Below are 22,358 nucleotides of genomic sequence, written 5' to 3'. Positions count from 1 at the left end.
CAGGCTGAATTACAGTATATGGTTGAACATTTGTCTGATATTAAGGACCCTTATGAAGAGTTCAGAATTTGAGCCTGACGAGTCAGAAGATAATTAGGAGTCGGATGTGTCTACAGAATTTCCAGGAGCCAATCATCTGGTTCTTCTGCTGAGAATTCAGGAGGAGAATCGAAAACAATGAAGAACTAGAGAATATTAGCTCAGACAATGAGGTACAAACTGCCTACCCACTTGTTTCTTGGAAGACCCTCCAAGATAGAATGTCCCTAGTGCTAAACCATGCAGCATTCTGGCTGATCTGAACAGCGGATCAACTGAGCTTGATGTATTTCTCAAGATGTTTCCAAGAAGTCTTTTTTTATGGATTGCACAACAAACCAATGAAAGATTGAATATACTCAATAAAGATAAAAATCAAAAGGCTGTTCTAACCGATCAGCACGAGATAATTATTATATACAATAGGGTTCCAACATATTCCAACATTATTGATCTACTAATTCTTCAATGGTAAACAGTGCAATCAAACAGGCCATATCCAGAAGTAGGTTCCAATTTTTGTCCTTGAATATGTACTTCAACCATCCTGAAAAAAAAACGAGTGCGCGACTAAACTATACTACATTGAACCAGTGGATGATTGTTTGAAAGAAAGATTTCAAAAAGCAAGCAGTGAGAGCACTTTCCAAACTATTGATGAGGCCTTGGCTAAGTTCAAGGGCAGGAGTTCTTCGAAATAGTACCTCCCTTTGAAATCTAGAAAGCGAGGAATAAAAACATGGGAACACTGTGATTCCAAAACAGGCTACACATATGATTTCAATATTTATTGTGGAAAGGATCCCAACAGAGATACCGAATCCACTCTTGGAGAATCAGTCGTCACGAAGCTTTCGTCTTCAATAAGAGATCCAGAAATTAGTTTATGTTTTGATCGTTTTTTCACGTCGACGAAACTAATAAACAACTCTCCATTTGCTTGTGTTGGCACAGTGATTGGCAATCGCAGAAACATGCCTAAATTCGAAAAAAAGAAAAGAAACAGAATAGCCCATTAGCTGTTGTGTACCATAATTACTCACAAAAAACAATTGGGAGCAAAAGGGTTAAGTAAATAAAGAACATGTTACAATTTTTTTTTATTTTTGAATATTTTCTTTTAGATAAAAAATTTTACTTAAAGTGTCTAAGCCTGTTTTAGCGTTTGTAAAGTTTCTTATGTTAAATATGCCAAATAAATCTTTATAAAATATAAAACTGGTTTTCAATTCCTAATGTTAAAATTTTCCCCAAGCCTGTTACAACTAGCTCCAATCACGGGGTAAGTTGTAACACTCGTCAGTTTTTTTTCAAAGCCGTTTCTACAAAAAATTGTTACAGGTTTGATCAAAAGTTTATTTGGGATCGATAGTTGAATAGTTTTTAATTGGAATAGCGCTGCTAGATTTCATAAATACGAAACAAGTAAGTTTTCATAGCCAAGAAGCGACAAATTGTCACAACTAAACCATGATACAGATCAAACATTATGGAGGCTCCACTCGCGTTTTCGACTGTACTCTTATCAATTATATGCTATAAACTAATTAGATTAATCTACTACTATATAAAACGAAATGATTTTCAATCTTTTTCACTCAAATTAAACAATATGCTATTTAGATTAGTCAAAATATGCGACACGTCAATCTACGAAAGAATAATTTTGTGCCTTAGCGAATTTTGTGCTACTGCATGTTTCGTATTCGTGGGATGTTTAGGATGTACGAGTACCAGCGCTGAGCAAATCTCTTTCACTTTCGGATTAGCGATCATGATAGTAGTACAAGTAAGGAGAATTTTCAAAGACTAAAGTTTTGTATTTCTCATTCAAATTGACTTAAATTTTAACTTTATTTTGATTGAAAATGAGTATGCAACCAGTTTTAGTACTCTACTGAAATATCCTTGTTTGTTATTGTTGATCCTATCCAACAAACAAGAAATAATTACTTATTTCTTTTTTGCAGATTTTCGGCCACATTTCCGGAGCTCATGTTAATCCTGCTGTAACTGTGGCCGCAACAATTTTTGGAAACATCCCGATAATTAATGTTCCTATTTACTTTTTCGGTCAAATTCTGGGCGCCATATCAGGATATGGATTAGTCAAGGTAGATAACATTTTCAAATAAAAAATGAATATATTACATGAAGATGTTATTTTAAGGCGACCTTAGCAAATTATCCAATGAATTACGAAAGACTGTGTTCACCAACTGCTGATAAAAACCTCTCTATATCACAAGTTTTTTTAACAGAATTTCTCCTTACTCTCATCCTGATATGGGTCTGTTGCGCTATATGGGACCAGGAAAATGTGACAAACCAAGATTCGTTACCTTTACGTTTGGGTTTTACAGTAACGGCACTTGCCATGGCAGGGGTAGGTGAAATGTGATTTTAAAAAATTATAAATATTCGACTTAAACTTAATTTGTAGAGCCAATTTAGCGGCGCTAATATAAATCCGGCTCGAAGCTTTGGTCCAGCTTTGTTAAATGGAACTTGGGATCACCATTGGGTAAATCATTTCGAATTACAAAATTTTTAGTGAAATAATCATGTCTTTAGGACGTTAAAAGAAATTGTTTATTGTAGGTTTATTGGTTGGGTCCTATTTTAGCTGCTTTCATCGGTGCCCTATTTTACAAAATCATTTTTGGAAAAAAGATGAAAAGATGTGATACATTTTCTAAATCATCGGTCACAACTTAGATTTCGAATTTTGAGAAAACTTTTATTTTGAATCGTAGAACGTTTAAAGTGTTTAATAAAAATAGTAATTAATCATTAACGTCTTGTGGTTCAATAATTTCAGTTTCATCGTATGAAGATTTGAATGAATAGATAAAAAAATATTTCTTTATATTTTCGAAAACAGCTAAGAATAAAACAATAAAAATAGATTTTTGTTATGCCAAAAGTATATCTGTATGTATGATCTGTAATAGTTTTTGGGCTGGTGACAGGAACAAAGGTCAGATAGAAATAACCACCGCACATTGTGAAATGTTTACATGGAAAACGTATCTGGAAGTTATATACATCACTGACAATATCGTTAAATAATGTGAATTTAAAAATTAAATTACAAAAAACGCCTTTTCTTTAAAAATATTATATATGAGGAAAGTTTCTAAAATAATTTTTGATTACCATCGACTATTTCCTTCGAAAAATTTAAGCCAACCAAAAAGCTGTAATATTTTATGTTTACCTAGCAACGATCAAATTTCAGCGATAATACTGCACTAGTGCAAATTATCGATAATTTGCACTAATGCCAAATTTTCGTCTAGGATGTAAACTCATTTTGAAATATTTTTTCACGAACAAAACTGTTGTCAATAAGTTACCGTAGATACCAATTCAATGCCAATATGATGATCGTCAACTACGGTATAATTTAAAGAATAACAAATTTTAAACACAGAATTAAGTTTATTTTAAATTAAATTTTTCTCAGGAAATAGTCTGCCAAAATGCCCTCTCGTGCATGTCAAATTGTCTCATAATTTCCTCTTGTGCGCATTCGCGCACTCGAGAAATTTAAATTATCGACAATTTGACATGCACTCGGGACATTAATATTGATTATTGCCTATCACATCATTTCCAATCACTTACCAATCTAGCTATTATTTTGAAAAAAATTTACAAAAAAATTTATTAAAAACCCGCATAACAAACTGCATATCAACATTCATGAAAATGAGAATATACTAAGGTCACAACTAATTATAATTTTGCCAACGAATCGATAATACGCGGATTATTTACATAAAAAAATCAATACAAATTCTATAAGCGTAGTATTCATATATAAATTTATGGCTAAGTATATTTGAATGGATAATTTAACACAAATTGTCTGCGCTCTTGATTCTTGATCTTGATTCATATCGAATGGAGTATTATGTATTTGCATATACCTACAAGTGCAGGTTCAGACGCGAACTAAGCGAAAATTTTGATTGTTGTTTTTTTTTGCCCATTCTATACATTTAAAAAGCTTGTGAATATGTCATTCATATAATTATAACAAATAGAAATATGTTAAACTAAACATTTATTACGCCATAGATATTTCTGATCTGGTTGTTAGTTTTACATATTCATTAATATAAATAACATAGAACCGGTTACCCCACGATTGAATGTTGAATGCCTATCTTGTGATTATGATAAATCAAAATTTTTTGACCTAATAGTGTCGTACAACTATATTATTAGACTATGGTGAATTGTATAAAAATATTTGAAGAGGAAAAACGGCAGTAGTTCATTTTTATACGAAACTCTATGCCATTTTATCGTTACTATCAGATAATGAAATCGTTAAATGGTAAAAACCGCTTGAGTCCACAAAAGAACAGCTAAGACATATGCTATACTTGGGAAGAATGACATGAGTCCGAGTGTGTATTGAAAAACGGCATCAATCAGCCGTTAGTTTGCATGTGTTTTTGCATTAAATGCGTACATTTTGCAATATTATTAGCTAGGCCACTTTATTTGGTATAGTATTCACAGTTTTGTACACAATGGATAGTGACTATATTCAGTGTCAAGTGAAAATGAAGCCGGTCCATCAAACAGAGAAACGAAGAAAAGCAAAAAAACACATAGAGGGCGAGATGTAACGAAAATTTTGCGTGCCTCTACCCAACAACTTGGATTTGACTGTTTATGTAAACGTTTTCGCTGTTTTACTGTTGTTCCTGAACCTTAACGCCGTAGAATCCTCCGGAAATTTAACGAGATAAGTAACAATAACAAACAACCTTACTGATCTAATTAGCTATTTTTTTTGGTAACACTGACAGACAAACAAAACTCTTACCTTGGTGGTCTCATCACTGTTCTTCCTGTCATGCGTAGGCGTTCTCGGAAAAATGAAGATGAATCAAGGCTTAATAATGCCTCATTTAGTGTCCGACTGATTGAAGATGGAATAACTCGTGATCTTCCAGTATATATGGAGGCTTTTTTAACTTTACACAGGACGTCGAGCTAGATACGTAAGCTTTTAACTGGGAAAGCACCTGTCGATATGAGTGGAAAACACAACACACGACCTCACAGACTTTCAGAGAACACAAAACAGAAAGCGATTGAGCTCATTAGGAGTCTTAAAGGGCGAAAATCTCATTATTCCTTGTCAGACTCCAAAAAAATTAATCTGCCCGAAGATCTAAATATAGACAAACTACACAAAATGTATTCTGATCGCAACACTGATGATAAAGTTTCCTACGAAACTTTTCGAGAAACTTTTGAAAGCAACTTTAATATATCGTTTAGCTATCCACGCAAAAGCACGTGCAGTACGTGTGATACTTTGAAAGCCGACATATCTTCAATTACTCTAAAATTGAATTCCATCCCGAATGATAAAACGAGGAAGATTGCAAGCAATGATTTGGCGAAAAAAAAATCTAAGAAAAAGTCAGCAATTTTATAATCTAAAGCGAAATTACCGTAAACGTGCTGCAAAGTTTCTATGGAAAGTATCACCATGGATTACCAAAAAAATTTGCCATACCCAAACATCACTACCAATGATGTTTACTATAAACGTTAACTAACTTTCATTAGTTTCAATATTCATATTTTGTCAAATTCAAGATCTGTATTTTACCCCCTACGATGAATCTGTTGCTAAGAAAGCAGCTGACGAAGTCTGTTCCATGCTGTATCACTTCTTTTATAAAATCCTGTCCATGGAAGTAAGAAAGAACTAGCAATTTTTTGTGATTCGTGCTCAGGACAAAATAAAAACTTTACGGTTATTCGATTCCTGCATTACTTGGTTACCAAAAAAAACCGTTTTGATATTGTGAAAGTAATATTTCCGATCAGATGGCATTCATAACCCGAGTGCGATCGAGACATGAGTCAAGTAAAGCAAAAAGCTTACACTGAGGTATCAGATGATTGGAGAGACGAATTAAGAAATTGCCGTGTGAAACCTGCACCATTTGAGGTCATTGATTGTGGCAAAAATTTTGATTTTCAAAATGCTGAAGTTTTCTCATGAGAATTCCCGCTTAGTTTTCCACAAATCCGGTTATATGGGCCTATATAGTAATTCTAAGTTCGACCAAAAGCCGCTTAAGAAGAGCATAAGAAAGGAACAAGAAGGAAACCCTATTAAAATGCCCAAATGGAAGGATTTGCAAGATCTGACATCATTCCTTGAAAGAGCAGAAGCCACGTTGTTTTATCAACAATTACCATTTGCTGAGCAACCTCAAGAACAGAGCGATGACGAATTTGCGGATGACCCACCAACAGATTAGTTTGATGCTGTGGAAAAGTGGCATGAGTCCAGGATAAAACTTTTTTTTGTTACGTTACTAGTTTTGAATTAATATTTATTTTTTTTTCATTTTTTGTAATAATAAACACATTATTTACCAAACATATTTCTTGCGATTTTTTTTGTCGATATTCTCCAAATTCGTCCGGATGGACTGTCGTCGTTTTTCCCTTGTGCCCTTCATTTATTAAAATTATACTAACCACAGATATTTGCGGATCTTTTTCAAATTTAAAACAATTTACAAACGCTTTAAATTCAATTACTTTAGTTTCGTGCGTTAATTTACTACTATTATAGTTTTTTAACTATAATAAAATTTATATATAAATTTTATTATATATATATATATATATATATATATATATATATATATATATAAATATATATATATATATATATATATATATATATATAAATATATAAAATAAAATTTTTTATGGCATGTCTTTTGTGTATAACTTTAATATTCCTGCTATCAATTTTTTCTCTGGAAATTACCCATCACTTACCAAGAAGAAAACCATTATTTGTAATTTTTGTTGTTTTACTTCAAATAAATGATGTACGACCGTATTGATAACTTTTTGTTTAAATTATTTATTGAACCGTATCATAGGTCATGGATATTGTTCAATATTGTATTCAAACGATGATACGGAGATATGTTTTAACGAGATAATAGCTGTTGCAGACAAAATTAAAAAACTATTAATTCTTTTATGTGCGTTTTTGATGAAACGCTTGATTACCATTTACCACAAAATATCCTAAATTTTACGAAATAAAAATAAAAACTATCATATTATTATTACCGGTTACAATGTTTTCATTTATGACTTATTTATTAATCTACTAGATAAATTAAATTTTAAAACGTCTACTACTGATTCTTATTAGATATTTAATCAATTGAAAACAAATACTACGTATTACTATAAATAATATTCCCACTTTTCCTTTCTGTACCTACACGTTCCTAGAATATACTCTTGTTTCTAGAAATAAATTATTGCAGCTGTTCATCGTTTCTTAATAAAAACTCGACAAAAGAAATACTTGCTAATTTCGTAATTGTTTAATATCTCCTTACATAAAGATAACTAGTAGTTTTCATAAAGGCAAAGGTTACTAGCATAGCAGATACGTAATAAAATAACAAATACACTGAACATATTAAAAAATTCCTTTGTATACCACAAACATTATTAAGAATTGAACATGAATTATCACCATTAATATTTTGAAACTGTATGAAAATTATTAGACTTTAAAAGGTGTAAACCTTAACAAATTAAAAAAGAAGGATTTATTAGAAGAATAATCGGGAATAACAGAAGAATTTAACGATGATAATAATTTTTAAGTAAGTTGATCGAAAATTTACATTTTCAAAATATGCATCGGAATATTTTAACGTTCGCGATATCAACAGAAATTTGGACCTAGTCCAACAAATTATTTAGTGTTGATGCAATATACAGAGTGAACCGATAAAATACGTACAAAACCTTGAACGATCTTTTGAATATCGGGGACTTAACGATTTTTTTTCAATCCTCTACCTTAAATATGACAACATTATTGAGTATTATATAAATTAAAACAAGTGTTATTTCAAAACAACAACGTTTAGATAGTATGTCCCAAAGATTTGCACTTTTAGGATAATGTACTAACTATCTAGTATAATTTATGAGTGAAATCAATAATCTCTTCATTTCAAACTATTTTTATTAATTTTGGACTCGTATAATAATGTTGGTGTTTTCATCTTTACCCTTAATAGGTAAATTATGATACAGAGAGTAACTAAAATAGAAAAACATCTTGCAATCAGATGCGATCGGTAGATACGTGATGTTTAGGAATATTGAAAATATTTTTAAAAGCGTTTTATGATGGTCTATATAGCGGGTTTTCCAATTATAGGTGTTATTTTGATATTCAAAGAAAAATGCCATTTTTTGAGATAAATGATCGGATGTTTATTTCATTATAAAGAGGAAGTTATGCCGTTAATAATGGAACACAATATCAGCCAAATGGCCGCCACGACTGCGCTTACAGAACCATATCCTTTTCATGAAATTTTCCGTAACCAAATTGCAAAGCGGCCTCACGAATTCCATCTTTGAGGTCTTGAATTGATGCTGGACTGTTGGCGTAGACCTTATCTTTCTTTGTTGGCCCCAAAAGAAAAAGTCGCAAGGTGTTAAATCACAAGATCTCGGTGGCCAATTGTGATCACCTCTTCGAGAGATAACACGGTCCGGAAATTTTTCCCGTAAAAGATCGATGGTTTCGTTGCTTGTATGGCACGTAGCGCCGTCTTGTTGGAAGTAAACGTTGTCCAAATCAATACCATCCAATTCCGGCCATAAAAAAATCATTAATCGTCTCTCGATAGCGCAATCCATTCTCCGCAACTTTTGCTCCAGCCTCATTTTCGAAAAAGTAAGGTCCAATGACACCGCCAGACCGACCATAAACCGCACCAAACAGTCACGCGTTGAGGATGGAGAGGATTTTCTCATCAGTTAAGATGATTTTTCGATGAAATTCCGGATCATTTTCATGCATTTCAAAGACCCAATCAGCAAAGACACGACGTTGTTGATGATCGGCGGCTTGAGTTCTTGTGTTAACTGAACTTTATAGACCTTAAGACCCAAGTCTTTATGGAAAATACGGTGTAATGACGTTTGTGGAATGGCTAATTCCAAAGAACGACGAAGAATGGATAAACCTGGGTTTTCTTCAACACTTTGGGCTACAGCAGCAATATTCTCAGTTGTTCTTTAGCGACGTACACGGGTTTTATTCTTCACATCACTAACTTGTCCCAACAGCTCAAATATTTCGACCAATTTCTGTATTGCGGTCCGAGAAGGTGCTTCACGTCGACCCAAAAATGTTTTAGTTTTACGAACCGTCTCTGACAAACTTTTACCATTTTTATAGTGAATTTTAATAATTTCAATGCGTTGTTGAAGCGTGTATCGTTCCATTTTCATTAATGGCGTAGTTTCTACTTGTCAAATGTCAAAAAATGACAGCTTCAAAAGTGACATTTACCGAAATAGCGGGCTGTTCAAAATAACACCTCTTATTAGAAAACTCTTATATATATATATATATATATATATATATATATATATATATATATATATATATATATATATATATATATAGTTCGATGGAATAATGTGAATTTACTTGTCATTGTATTTGTAGATATACTGTCAGTCAGTTTGTGAGTTATTTGTTGTGAACATTCTTATCTCTGGTATAATTAGAGAAATGTCTAATAGTGAATCAGATTTAGACATTTTAAAATTAGCAGCTAGCGCTACAGAAAAAAATCTCCTACCTAACAAGTCAAAAGGTAAATATGATACGGTGTACAAAAGTTTTATGGATTGGCAACTGGCACAAAAAACATCGTCTTTTTCTGAAAATGTTATTCTTGTGTATTTTGTTAAACTTGCTAAAAAATACAAGTTATCATCATTGTGGGCATATTATTCTATGCTGAAAAGTACATTGAATATTTACCATAGTATCCACCTAGAGACTTATATGGAGTTAGAGGCATTTTTAAAACGTCAGACCGAGGGCAATCAACCGAAAAAATCTAAAACTTTTACGCCCGAAGAAATCAGTAAATTTATTAAAGAAGCGCCAAATCATACCTATCTAATGACAAAGGTATTCTTACAATAACGTAATTTTCAGCTTAGAACTTTCCAATTAAATCAAATTATTTTTAGGCAACCTTAATCATGGGACTAATGGGAGCGTGCTGATCTAATGAATTATATTCTATAGAAACTGAAGATATAGAAGATTACAATAGAGCTCTTATAGTGAAAATACCTTTAACAAAAACAAAGATTCTTAGATGATTTACTGTGTCAGGTGAATTTTACGATATTTCCAAAAAGTATATATATAAATCTTCGCCCATTTCATGCTAAATGCCCATCATTATTTTTAAATTATCAAAATGGCAAATGTACTATTCAAAGAGTAGGCATTAACAAATTATCTTCTATGGGAAAGCACATTGCTATGTTTTTAAAATTAAAAAATTCCGAATTGTACACAGGATGTTCGTTCTGAAGATCATCTGCAACCATTTGCGTTAGCGCAGGAGGTGAAATTACAGCAGTAAAACAGTTAGGGGGATGGAAATCAACCACAGTTGCCGAAGGTTATATAAATGACAACAAACCAATAAAATAAAAAGAGGAAATCAGATTTAAAACGAAATTAACAATATACTAGCTCTAATTACAAAGAAAAACCTTGTACTAGCTCTAGTGCTAATCCAATTCCCATGATTTTCAATCAGACAAAGATGACTGACAAAGTTATCCCTGGCATGAATTTTAACAATTGTAATGTAACTATTAATAATTATTATGTAAGTAAATAAATATAAATTTATTGTGTATTAATAACGTTACCATTAATAAAAAATAATGTTCATTTGAAATATATTTTGGATTATTTTAATAAACTTCCACATTCCAATCGAACCTTTCCTGATTATTTTATTTCTGTTTAAAGAACCGCTGAATTTTATTGCATATTTATTATCTTTTTAGGTCCAAAAATGTTTATAATAGCTGAACAATTTGAATTCACAGGAACCCTTATAAATATTTTATGACGTCTTATCTTTTAGCTATTGTTATTACAATTCGGGAATATTTTCAACAAGGTTTAAAAACCGGCAAACAGATGTTGACAAAAAACATTTTCTTTGCCATGTGCTGTAACTCAAAATTCTCAGAAAGTTACGATAGTTTAATATTTTTTTTGTCCCAGCATTTGTCAAATGGTTTAAGGGAAAAATTGAGTTATAGAATGGTTTCTTAATCAAAGTTTGATAACTAATTTGAATTAGTTGCATCGTTTGCCCTATAATAAGAGTTCTATTATTATTGTCAGCAACAATCGATTAAAATTTGTTATTTAAATTATGAATAATTTACATACCGACGTATCATATATAGGTAAAATGTTCAAACCTTGAATATATTGGAAGTTTAAATGTCAAAGTTCAAATTCGATCTAATATACATAACAATCGAATTTTGCAGTACCTAAATATATCAAAAATAAAGTTTCGAGCAAAAAATATCCAGAAATAGTTGGCAATTAGGTTAGTTTTTTGGTTATATAGGTATGTCTATATACATATTTCGATTTTCGCGCGATTTTTAAACTTGTGTATTCGATATGTAACGAAAAATAAATAATAATTAAATGACCGTAATTTGTGAAATTAATTTATGCGTGAGTAAAGAATATTTATAGTTTTAACATAATTTGATAGAAGATATGATGTTAAAAACTTGTTTGGTAAAAGTAGAACTTTCAGACCCACATCTCGATTTTTTTATTTCATTCCATTATGATTTTACTAAATTTTTCGAGTCGCTAGTTTCTAATTCTAGGACATAGAACATTAATTAACGATTTCCTATGATCAACACAACCGTCGAATTTATTCACAGCTATTAGAGATCGTGATATCGCGGGTTTAATAAGTTTTAAACCTGTATCGTTCTCTCAAAGATTCATATTTGTTAAATTAAAAAGATTTTTTACAGTAATAACAACATCCCGATTAGGTATTGAAGAAACGCGTATAAATTTGAAAATTGACTTATCAGGGTTATTTGAAAGAGAGCCGCGTTCTCTGCGATACCCGCGCTGTTCTTAATTGTAATAACGAAAGGAATTAACACGGTAGTATAGTGGTGGTGATAGTGCTGTTTCACATTTTTCCTTCTTTTTGAATATTATAAGGATTTATCGACATTATGGTTAAAGGTAGTTAATAATTATTTATTAAAAACCCTTTCTCTAATATAGAAAATTGTTTCCATAGATGCAAATTTTGGAAGAGGCATATTTTAACTAATAACCGATTTTTATTAACGATTTTTAGCAATATTACAAATTACGAAATTTTCAACACTTTAATTACACGTTAACAACAAAGTTCGATATTTTAAACTACTAAAACTCAGTCACGTAAAACATAATTTAATCAATTTTATGTAGTGTTTCATAAATAGTATGTAATCGATGTTGTAATAATATATGAGGTATTTTTAACTTATTGAATTATTTAAATTTATGAATTTTATAACTCTAGCTACCCTTAATAAAATAAATTTTCCAAAACCTAATACAATAATAACCCCTTCACTAATTTATAAACATTAATCCTTAATTATTTAAAATCGGTAGTATTCATAAAATTTTTATTGCGCAGTTTCATTTTTAATAAATATTTTCGTTTTTTCTTTTCTGTTTGATATAATAGCGGAACATCCTTTCTATCTTCAAATCAATTTACACCAATCAGTACAAAAAAAAAAACGGAATCAGTAGTTTTATTAATTTGAATTGAATATTGTTATTGGAAACGATGAGATATGTTTATATTCAGTATCATTCACCTTTTTAAAAGTGTTTTACAACAAATAGGATTATCAGAAAGATATAGCTATTAGCTAAACGAAATCCTTCAAAGCGTTGATAATATTGATATCCAGTAAATACACAGCCACCATACGGTAGATTGTGTATAAAATGTTTTGACGTCGAGAAAAAAATTGTGCTGTTAATTTTTTATATGAATAATTGGAGTATTTAAATATTGAAGCAAGTGAGTGAAAAATATTATTCTTTCGTTTTTAAAATATCACTTTTAACAATTGTTTGAATTCTACTATATCCGACGTTTTACTTCATACAACCAACAACAATCGATTCTTCGCGTCTTTAAACTCTTCAGATTCGACCCACCTGGTCACAGATATTCAAATAATTGCGCTTTGCTTACTGTTTTGGGTTATGAACAGGAAATAATCAGTTTTTTTTTAATTTCCTCTATAGTTGCATCTAGTTCAATTAAGTTATTAGAGAATTCCAAAAGTTAATATGCGGTACAAATCAATTTGAACGTACTGCTGCATAATTTTCGTGTAATTTATTCATTTTCACTCTTTTTTCTTATAACCTTGACTCGTATCGAAATTATGAAGCGATATCCTAAAAAAATATTGTTATATCTACTTCCTACCGATAGATATACAGTCCACGAAAGTTGGCGGCATATGAAAAACGTTTTTATTAGTGGTTTTATGAAAAAAACTTATTCTGCATGGTCCAAAACTTAAAATTCAATCATCAGATGTTAAATTTTTTCAGTCGTATACGAGGTTTGTCAAAAAATGTGATTTTTGCTCTAAAGTAGCTTTAAAATATTCAAAATTGTTTATTTACATTAAAAAAATATTTTTTTCAACAATTCACTGCGGTTACGTTGGAAATTTAAGTTTAAACATTAATGCATAATTATTCTAGGATGCACTGGCATAAACAATGTTGAATATTTGAAAGCTATTTTTAATTCTAAACATCTTTTCTTGATAACAATTTTTGATATTGTCAAAAAGAAAGGTACTTTACTCTAGAGCAAAAATCACATTTTTTGACAAACCTCGTATACAACTGAAAAAATTTAACATGTGATGATTGAATTCTAGGTTTTGGACCATGCAGAACTTTTTATAAAGAATAACTTATTTTCGTAAAATTAATAATAAAAAAGTTATGTCCCATATACCGCCAACTTACGTGGACACTGTATGTTTAAAAAAAATATATTTCAGTTTACCAACGTCATATGGATATAAAAATGTTCAATTCTCATTTACAGTCATTCACTGTTATTTAGTAGGAATATCAATTACGTTTATTTACATGTGTAATCTTTAAAAAAATGTTTGATCTTTTTACTAGTAAGTAAAAATAACTGAACGATAAAAATACACCACAATTTATAAAAAGAAAATATAATGTATAACGATAACGTTAATTTTCATGTTTTATTGTTCTTTCTGGTCAATTAGACATCTTCTTGAACAGTAATCGTCCTTTTTTTCCCATAATGAAAAAACTAACTGGTTCAATTCAAACTTTTTAGCACGTTATTAAATGATAATATTAAACAACTAATTACCTAAAACTAATCATAATTAGACTTGGAAATACAAAAAAAAATTAATTTTTACTTAAAATTCAATTGTTTCCCTATGAAGAAACAACAAATAGTTTAATATAATCTTAGGAATTAAATACACAGACGAAAAATCTTTTAATGGTATCCTTATTATAAAAATGTAATGAGTAGTGGTTGGCATTGAAAAAATGCATATTTCGTTCGATTTTTTCGTATTCACTTAATTCAAATTAACGTACTCATGTATTACTGAAATTAAAAATAATGAATTGACTGGTTTACGTAATATTTCTATATCTCTTTCCTTGTCGCGTTTTTTTTTTCGATCGCCGCCTGCGAAAACATTTTTGTAGAATAATGAATCACATTAAGCCGCGTTCCCACTGGACAAACAATGGACAAACATTTGTCGAAAATTTCGACAAACTTTTTTGTTTGAGAAACAATGTTCGCCGCCACCTATTTGGCTTGTTTTAATGTATTTTGAAGTTGTTTTCCGGCGTAATTTTTGGATATAAACATTATTATTTGTATTTTTTTATTGAAAATATTCAGTGGAAAAGTGTGTGTATGTGTGATTTTTCCGCAAAATGAGTAAAGAGTTTTGGAGCCAAGAGAATTTGATAAGGTTAATTAACGTTTACGAAAGTAAACCTTTATTGTGGGACACTAATAATGATGATTATAAAAACAAAATCAAAAGAAGAGATCCATTAAATGACATTGCAAAAGATTTAGGTGTAAATAATGTCGCCGAGATTAACTAATAGAAAATAGAAAAATACACTCAAGCCTAGTCCTTTTGCCAAGAAACACTGCCAATATCAGAGGAGACCGCGGCAACTAACTCCCATTCTTTGGGTATTGGTGGTGTCTTTACGTACGCTTTTGAACAGTTTACAATTGCGGTACAATTTTTGAAATGCTTTGTTACATCAACGAATGATAGGAATCATCAGAAGCCAAAAACCTGAGTTTTATAGCCTTACGAACTTGAACGCTGATTGCTTGGCGAAAATTAGTATTTTAATTACTTGTCACTGGTCCTATCATCGATATTAACAATTCAAAATCCCCATTTGATATTTGACATTCTCGTAAAATTGAAATATAAGCTGCCGCAATGCAGGCCATACGACGGCGGCGGTTCAAATAATCCATTCTTCGACTAAAACTTAATTGACTAATGTTTCATGCCGAATCGCAATTGTTTGGTGAAAATGTTTGATGAAAATGTTTGTCAAACAATTGTTTGTTGAAATAAGAAATGTTTGTTAAAACTGCACTTTAATCAACGTATTTGACAAACTTGTTTCCCCATTGTTTGTTCAATGGAGACGCACTTTAATAAAACGAACATTAAAAAAAATAATAATTATATGGAAATCAAATGTTTTAACAGTTTAATTCAGTTCTATTTAGAACCTTTTAAAGAAAATATAAATTTAAATATTGTGTTAATTATTATATAATATAAACTTTGCATCTTTCTTATCTGTAGGGTCGTGCTCTTTGTGTTTAACAAAACATCGTTTCTATCTAGTGTTATAACGTCATTACTTTCACAATATTATCAAAATAATTATTTCCAAGAAGAAACCTCAATTATTTTATTTTCTCATTGACCAAATCCATTCGATGATTGTGCTTATCAATGATTTTTACATCCGGCGTCCCACGGAATAAAATAATAAAAATATGTCGTTTTAGATGAGTTTGAAGTAGTAGTTGTTTTAGGTCAAATGGTTAAACTCGTATTTCCTGCTAATGCCAATTATGACGTTTGAACATAAAGTATTTATACAATAATTGCATCTAGTTTTGAAGGACGTTCCGAATATAATTAAATAATTGTTATAAATATCAAAAAATAAAAAAAAACAAAAGACCTATCAACATTTAAATATTTAAATTTAAATAATATATGTTTCTAGCTTGTAGACCTTGACTCATAAATATAATTTACCCTTTTAAATATTACAATGAAGGGACCATATATTACCATCAAACTCACTATGATTTATGAAAAATATTTGATACAGAGATAAGCACGTCTCAGATAGAAAAGAAAGTTTAAGTTTCTAAATTATTTGGTCTAAAATATAAGACACTTCTCGGTGTTATGTAGTATGTTATGCAGATAATAATTAGTGTTTTTTTTCTTCATTTCGGAATTGCGTCTTCAGTAAGTCGAAAATATACATTAATAAACTGTTTCCTAATTGAAACAACTTCATTTTCGTTAAACATTAACTGTTTTTTCTATCTATTTACAGGGCAAATCGTACAATTAACAGACAAGATGTCAACGAAAGATAGGATTGTTTTATGTGCTGCCGAAATTGGTGGTACAGCAATTCTTTTATTTTTAGGTTGTTTAGGATGTGTTAATTCTTTAGCATCAGGAGGTTTTATTCCACACGAGCAAATTTCTTTCACATTTGGTCTAGCAGTGATGGTTGCAATTCAGGTGAAACATTTTTCGTACTATAACTAAACCGATACAAATCCAATTTTCTTTCCTAAACTCACGATTCCCAAAAATATAGATTTCCAAGTTTTGAATTTACATCTCTTTTTCCATTTAATAGTTTTTTGACACAATGAGGTTCTATTTTGAACCGCCCGAAAGTTTTATGGATTATTTTCATTAGATATATCCTTATTTTTTATATTTTGATTGATTAATTTTTCAATAAAACACCATATTTCATATTTTTTTAGGTATTTGGACACATTTCGGGAGCGCACATCAATCCAATTGTAACAGTTGCGGCAGCTACCTTAGGAGACTTACCATTAATTCAAGTACCAATCTATTTCGTAGGGCAATTAATAGGTTCCCTTTTAGGATTTGGATTGTTGTTGGTAAAAATAATATTTCACTTTGAAATACGAACATTTCAACGTATTAACAATAACGTATTATAGGTAGTAACACCCGAAGTTAACGTGGGAAACGTATATAATAATATTACTGGAATAAAGATCGGTTCGGGAGTCTGTTCACCGGGACTTCATCCAAACATAACTACCGGACAAGGACTTTTCGTCGAATTTCTTCTTAGCTTAATTTTGGTTCTATTCTGTTGCGGAATATGGGATAGAAGAAATAAAGATAAACATGATTCCGTACCTATCAAATTCGGTCTTGCTGTAGCAGTTCTTGCCATGGCTGGGGTAAGATCTATATTATATATAGGTAGTCTTACAATATTTCACTTATTCCAGGAGTTGTTATTTTTCCAATACATTACAACATTTTAGGGTCCTTACACTGGAGCTAACATGAATCCAGCAAGAAGTTTCGCCCCTGCTCTATTAAATGGTGATTGGAACAACCATTGGGTGCGTATAAAATAACAATATTAATATTTCTTACCAACAATAATTAGGAAAAACGACGGATTTAAAAATTTATATCGCGTTACATTCTTTTTATTCGTAATAATACTTGTATTTGTGTTTATTTAATGATTTTTTTCTTTCAATTTCGAATTTATAGCATCGATTCGTTTTGTACATAAAAATCCCAGACCCAGAAATCCTCTTAAATTAATCCTGTATGTATACTTTAGTTATTGCTCTTGTTGACAAAGTTAATGTGCTTAATTTACTGTATTTTTTTATTATATGTCATCAATTATTATTTCAGATCTACTGGATCGGACCTCTAGCAGCTGGATTCGTCGGAGGTTTACTTTACAGACTAATTTTTAGAAAACCAGATCCACCTTCCAAGGAAATTGTACCGGAAGGGATCGCATTAAACGCGAAAAACATGAATTAGCATTTAGAGGACAAAAAAATTGTTATTTTTTTAAATACAACATATAAATAAATTTTGTTACTTGTTTTTTTTTAATTAAATTAATTATTTTCACCCGCCCAATAAATTTCCTTTTTATATATTGCTAAAAAAAATTCTAATTTTATTAGCGTTTTCTTTTCGAAGCTAAAAATTAGTTTCAAAGATTTCACTCGATCCTCTTTAGTCACGATCTTCAACAATTAATAAATTTTTAGGAATTCGATAGTATCTGCTACTGCTAATTCTATATGGAAACATTGCCTAAATAAGTATCTTTAGTTATTTATGGCATTCCCTCTTACAATCAAAAACAATTTATTTAATATAAAAATGTTTCTCGTTAACTGTTTCACAGTAGAAACAAACACCACTGCATCTGAAGTAATTGATAAGCTAAAGCAGTGTCATTAAACTTTTCACTAGATTCCACTCAAGATAAAGCTCCTTTACCATGAAAGATAAAATATTTTCCAATTAGCAAGTTATAAAATACATTTCCAAATATCTACTACCATTTATTTATTTGTTTTTGCGTTGCCATCTAGTAGAATATGCCCAAAGTATTGTGTCAGTATCCCAGAAAGACAACAGCTAACTATAAGACGACTTGCTGTTATTATATATTGGTATAGGATATAGGCTCTACTGTTCAGTAAATTGGATTTTTCATACTGTACCGTAATTAATAAAAATTTCACAATATTTCAATTGGCAAAAAATCTATTATAATTTTTCTCATGTTAAAAATTGTGCAAAACCTTAATAATTATAAATCACATCAAATTATATGGTGGTGCCATCTAGTAGAAAATTGCTAAAGCATTGTGTGTTACATACCATAGGAAGTTGCTCGTCGTCTTGCTTTTAATGATATACGATAGACTGGTAGATCGAATTCAATTCAGTATTGTACTGAAAAAGATAAAAAGTTAACAATATTTTCATTCATAAGTTATAAAACATCTATTATCATATATTGAAAATCTCATATTACGCAGAACGTGAATAATTACATAAAATTTTTAGTATTGCCATCTAGTAGAGAGTTGCTAAAGTAATGCGTTAGTTATCGTAGATATGCTTTTGATATATGTTCCTTTAAGATAGATGAATCCACTGACCACTAAAACGAATTTTATGTTTTGGTAAAACTGATACAAAAGCGACATAGTTAGAAAAACGAAATGACATAATTTTATGAAAAATATTTTGTTATATACTTGAAGAGAATTACTACTAATTTTGTATGAAGTTGAATGTCATACTATGTACGTATCAAGGTAGATACAGGAACGGTTCATTGATTTTTACTGCACTAATTTTTAAATTATTATGTCGTTGAATGTTCGGAGATTTTTGAATAAATTGGCAGAAGAAAAGAAATTTTTTTGGTACGGATATACCACTGAAACAATCACTAGAGCTAATATCCTAACATATTTTATCTTCATAGTTCTACAACTTTGATTTTTTATGATGGTGGGAGTGTAGTTTATAATTACCTACTTTTTGAAAACATGAAATAAAAAGATAGATGGGTCGAATATAAATAAAACACCAACAAAAGATATATTGAGAAAGAAAATAACTTTGAATAATCATTATACCTAATTATTATATTATACTGTTTTTTTTTTTCGGGCTTCGGTTAATAAGTCATACGTGACGTTTCGCCCACGTACGCGGCGAGCATTCTCAAAGTTATTAAATGCCCAAATGTCAACGAACAAAAGAATATGTTAAATTAATTATATTATTAATGTGAGATACTACTTTTCAACATACATATTTAATTATATGAATATATTTTTCCAATTAATACATAAATACATTTTCTATTTTTTGACGTGTTTAATTCCCTTTCGTAATGCTTCTTTATTTAAATCCGAGCCCCATTTTGGATAAAATTCGTTCCTTTCTAATTCCAAACGCGTGTTGAAATTTTCCTCAACCGCAACGTTTGCCACCGCTTTATAAGATCGAGTTATAGAACTATCGATTGTAGTCAGACTTTTTATAAATTCCAGTGCCTCTTCCATCCTATTATCCGTCTTTACTATTTTATAAACGAAGCCTAATTCTAGGCATTCTTCAGGATTGTACATTTTTGACGATAGCAAAATCTCCAGAGCTTTTCTTTGTCCTACGATTTGAATTAACCTGAAAAGGTAATTTTTAAAAACATATTTACGTATGCTTAAAATAGTAACGTTTGAAGATATTTTCTTTTGTGTCACTAGGGGTGGGCCAAATAATCGATTAATCAAAAAAAAATCGAAAATAATCGAAAAGTATCGATTAATCGGAAAATATAAAAATATCGATAAGATAATCTTGAGGTCGTTGAAAAGTTTCGCGGCTATGATATACACACTATTTCTCGTACAATCGTTAAAATAATCAAATAATATAATAATCAATTTAACGATTAAAAAATTTATTTTCTGAATAATTATTTCAACATAATTCAATATCAGAATCTTACTTCCAAATATCTCTTCTGTAGGTTAATTATTTGGTTTGTTTTTATTGGGAATCGAACCATAATGTCTTCTGTATGTTCCTAGTGGAACATACTCGTTCTTTATCTTGTTTTTTGTAGGAATATCAAACCACAATCGTTTGAAGCTTTATTTCCGATTTTCGAATAATCGAAAATTGATTATTTCCGATTGATCGATTATATTCGATTGATGGATTATTTTATATTATGAATTATATTTTTTGATAATTGGCCAGCCCTATGTGTCACTATAGTTTATCTATAAAATTCCTCCTTCAGATCGGGAATACGCTCTTTTAATAATTTTGATCAATTTCTGATTCCCAATCAACATTAATGTTCGTCCGAAATTTTCATCAAACCACGTGATTTCGAATGAATTAAAAGAAATATTTAGATAAATTATGTAATTTACGAATCAACTTAGTAATTTTTTTATTTACTTACCTAGTCGCTCCTCCCCAAGCTGTCATTATTCCCATTTTCCCATGGACGAATCCCAATTTAGCATCATCGGCGAGCAAGATAAAATCGGAAAAAACAGATATTTCAGCTCCTCCTCCTACCGTCACCCCATGTACTAATGTAACGCTAACTAGGGGTAGTTTTCTGAATCTTAAAACATTGTAAACAATAATAAAATAATTGACGACGAATATTCAATATATTTTACCTTTTCAGAATATCGTGCATATAGTAACTCATGTAAAAACCAGCTGTTGGATTATTTTCTTTTCTTGCGAAATCTAAATCTCCTCCCGAACAGAAATTCACTCCTTTGCTAAATATAAGAACGGCTTTACCATCAACCCAACTTTCTAATTCTCGTACACATTTATTTAAATCGGTTAACATTTTTCCTAGGTACAATTCTTTTTATAAAAATTAAAAGTAAGTTTAGAACTTACCACTAATAGCGTTCCTTTTCTCTTGATGATTTATACAAATCATCGCAATACCATCGTCCCAATGGTCTTTTAATAAAGTTATTTCTCCTCCTTTGTATCGAGATAAAAATTTTTCCATATATTCCAAATCATTACTTAGATCCATGGATAACGTTTACTTATAATTCATTCAATTTATTAAGTTTTCAAAACAGTAACTGTTCTATTAAAATCGAAACGATGAATTATTCAATCGGCATAATTGATATTCGGGTCATTGTATCAATATTCATTTTGTTCGAATGACATAAGTTAAACATGACTTCTCAGTTTCATGTATTACAATCTATTTAATATAGATATTTTACGTTTTTTTAGAATCTACTACTACACTACTAAAATCAAATGAGCAATGCAAAAATCGATACCTAAAATCGATATTCTTATTTATCGAGCAATGATCAGCGATTGATTGATCCCAAATAAATTTAACGTTGAAATTTAATTAAAAATGAAGAGAAACAATTTAAGTATATCATTAAGTATAAAAAATTGAATTTTGTAGTTAAAGAATAATAAAAGAAAATTTATTTAGAGTTTCAATGGAAAAATATAAAAAAATTGCCGCAGCAACTTTGTTTCTGTTAACTAGAAAAATCTATGATTATATGTATATAACTTGTCAAACATATCTTCGAGTTGTATTACCTTTGATAAATTAGAACTGACTATTTCTATAAATT

At 30.3% G+C, this 22,358-nt stretch overlaps 2 protein-coding genes across 2 annotated transcripts; one reads left to right on the top strand and one right to left on the bottom strand.

The window, feature by feature from the left end:
- Positions 1-1,632: 1,632 nt before the first annotated feature.
- Positions 1,633-18,256, top strand: LOC130891537 (uncharacterized). The gene is made up of 12 exons (XM_057796356.1): positions 1,633-1,828; positions 2,010-2,153; positions 2,210-2,425; positions 2,483-2,563; positions 2,641-2,754; positions 9,602-10,075; positions 11,507-11,537; positions 16,691-16,884; positions 17,139-17,282; positions 17,346-17,594; positions 17,682-17,762; positions 18,070-18,256. The coding sequence occupies exons 1-12, from the start codon at positions 1,652-1,654 to the stop codon at positions 18,202-18,204; spliced, it is 2,040 nt and encodes a 679-aa protein (XP_057652339.1). The 5' UTR covers positions 1,633-1,651; the 3' UTR covers positions 18,205-18,256.
- Positions 18,257-19,998: 1,742 nt separating this feature from the next.
- LOC130891657 (ethylmalonyl-CoA decarboxylase-like) lies at positions 19,999-21,907 on the bottom strand. Its single transcript, XM_057796513.1, has 4 exons — positions 21,637-21,907; positions 21,402-21,588; positions 21,176-21,343; positions 19,999-20,385 (listed from the first exon to the last, which is right to left on the bottom strand). Exons 1-4 carry the CDS (start codon positions 21,779-21,781, stop codon positions 20,061-20,063), a joined length of 825 nt encoding a protein of 274 aa, XP_057652496.1. The 5' UTR covers positions 21,782-21,907; the 3' UTR covers positions 19,999-20,060.
- Between the last annotated feature and the right edge of the window lie 451 nt (positions 21,908-22,358).

Source organism: Diorhabda carinulata, chromosome 3 (genome assembly GCF_026250575.1).
Source record: "Diorhabda carinulata isolate Delta chromosome 3, icDioCari1.1, whole genome shotgun sequence".
Classification (NCBI taxonomy): Eukaryota; Metazoa; Arthropoda; class Insecta; order Coleoptera; family Chrysomelidae; genus Diorhabda; species Diorhabda carinulata.
This window is presented reverse-complemented; position numbering and strand designations above follow the sequence as displayed.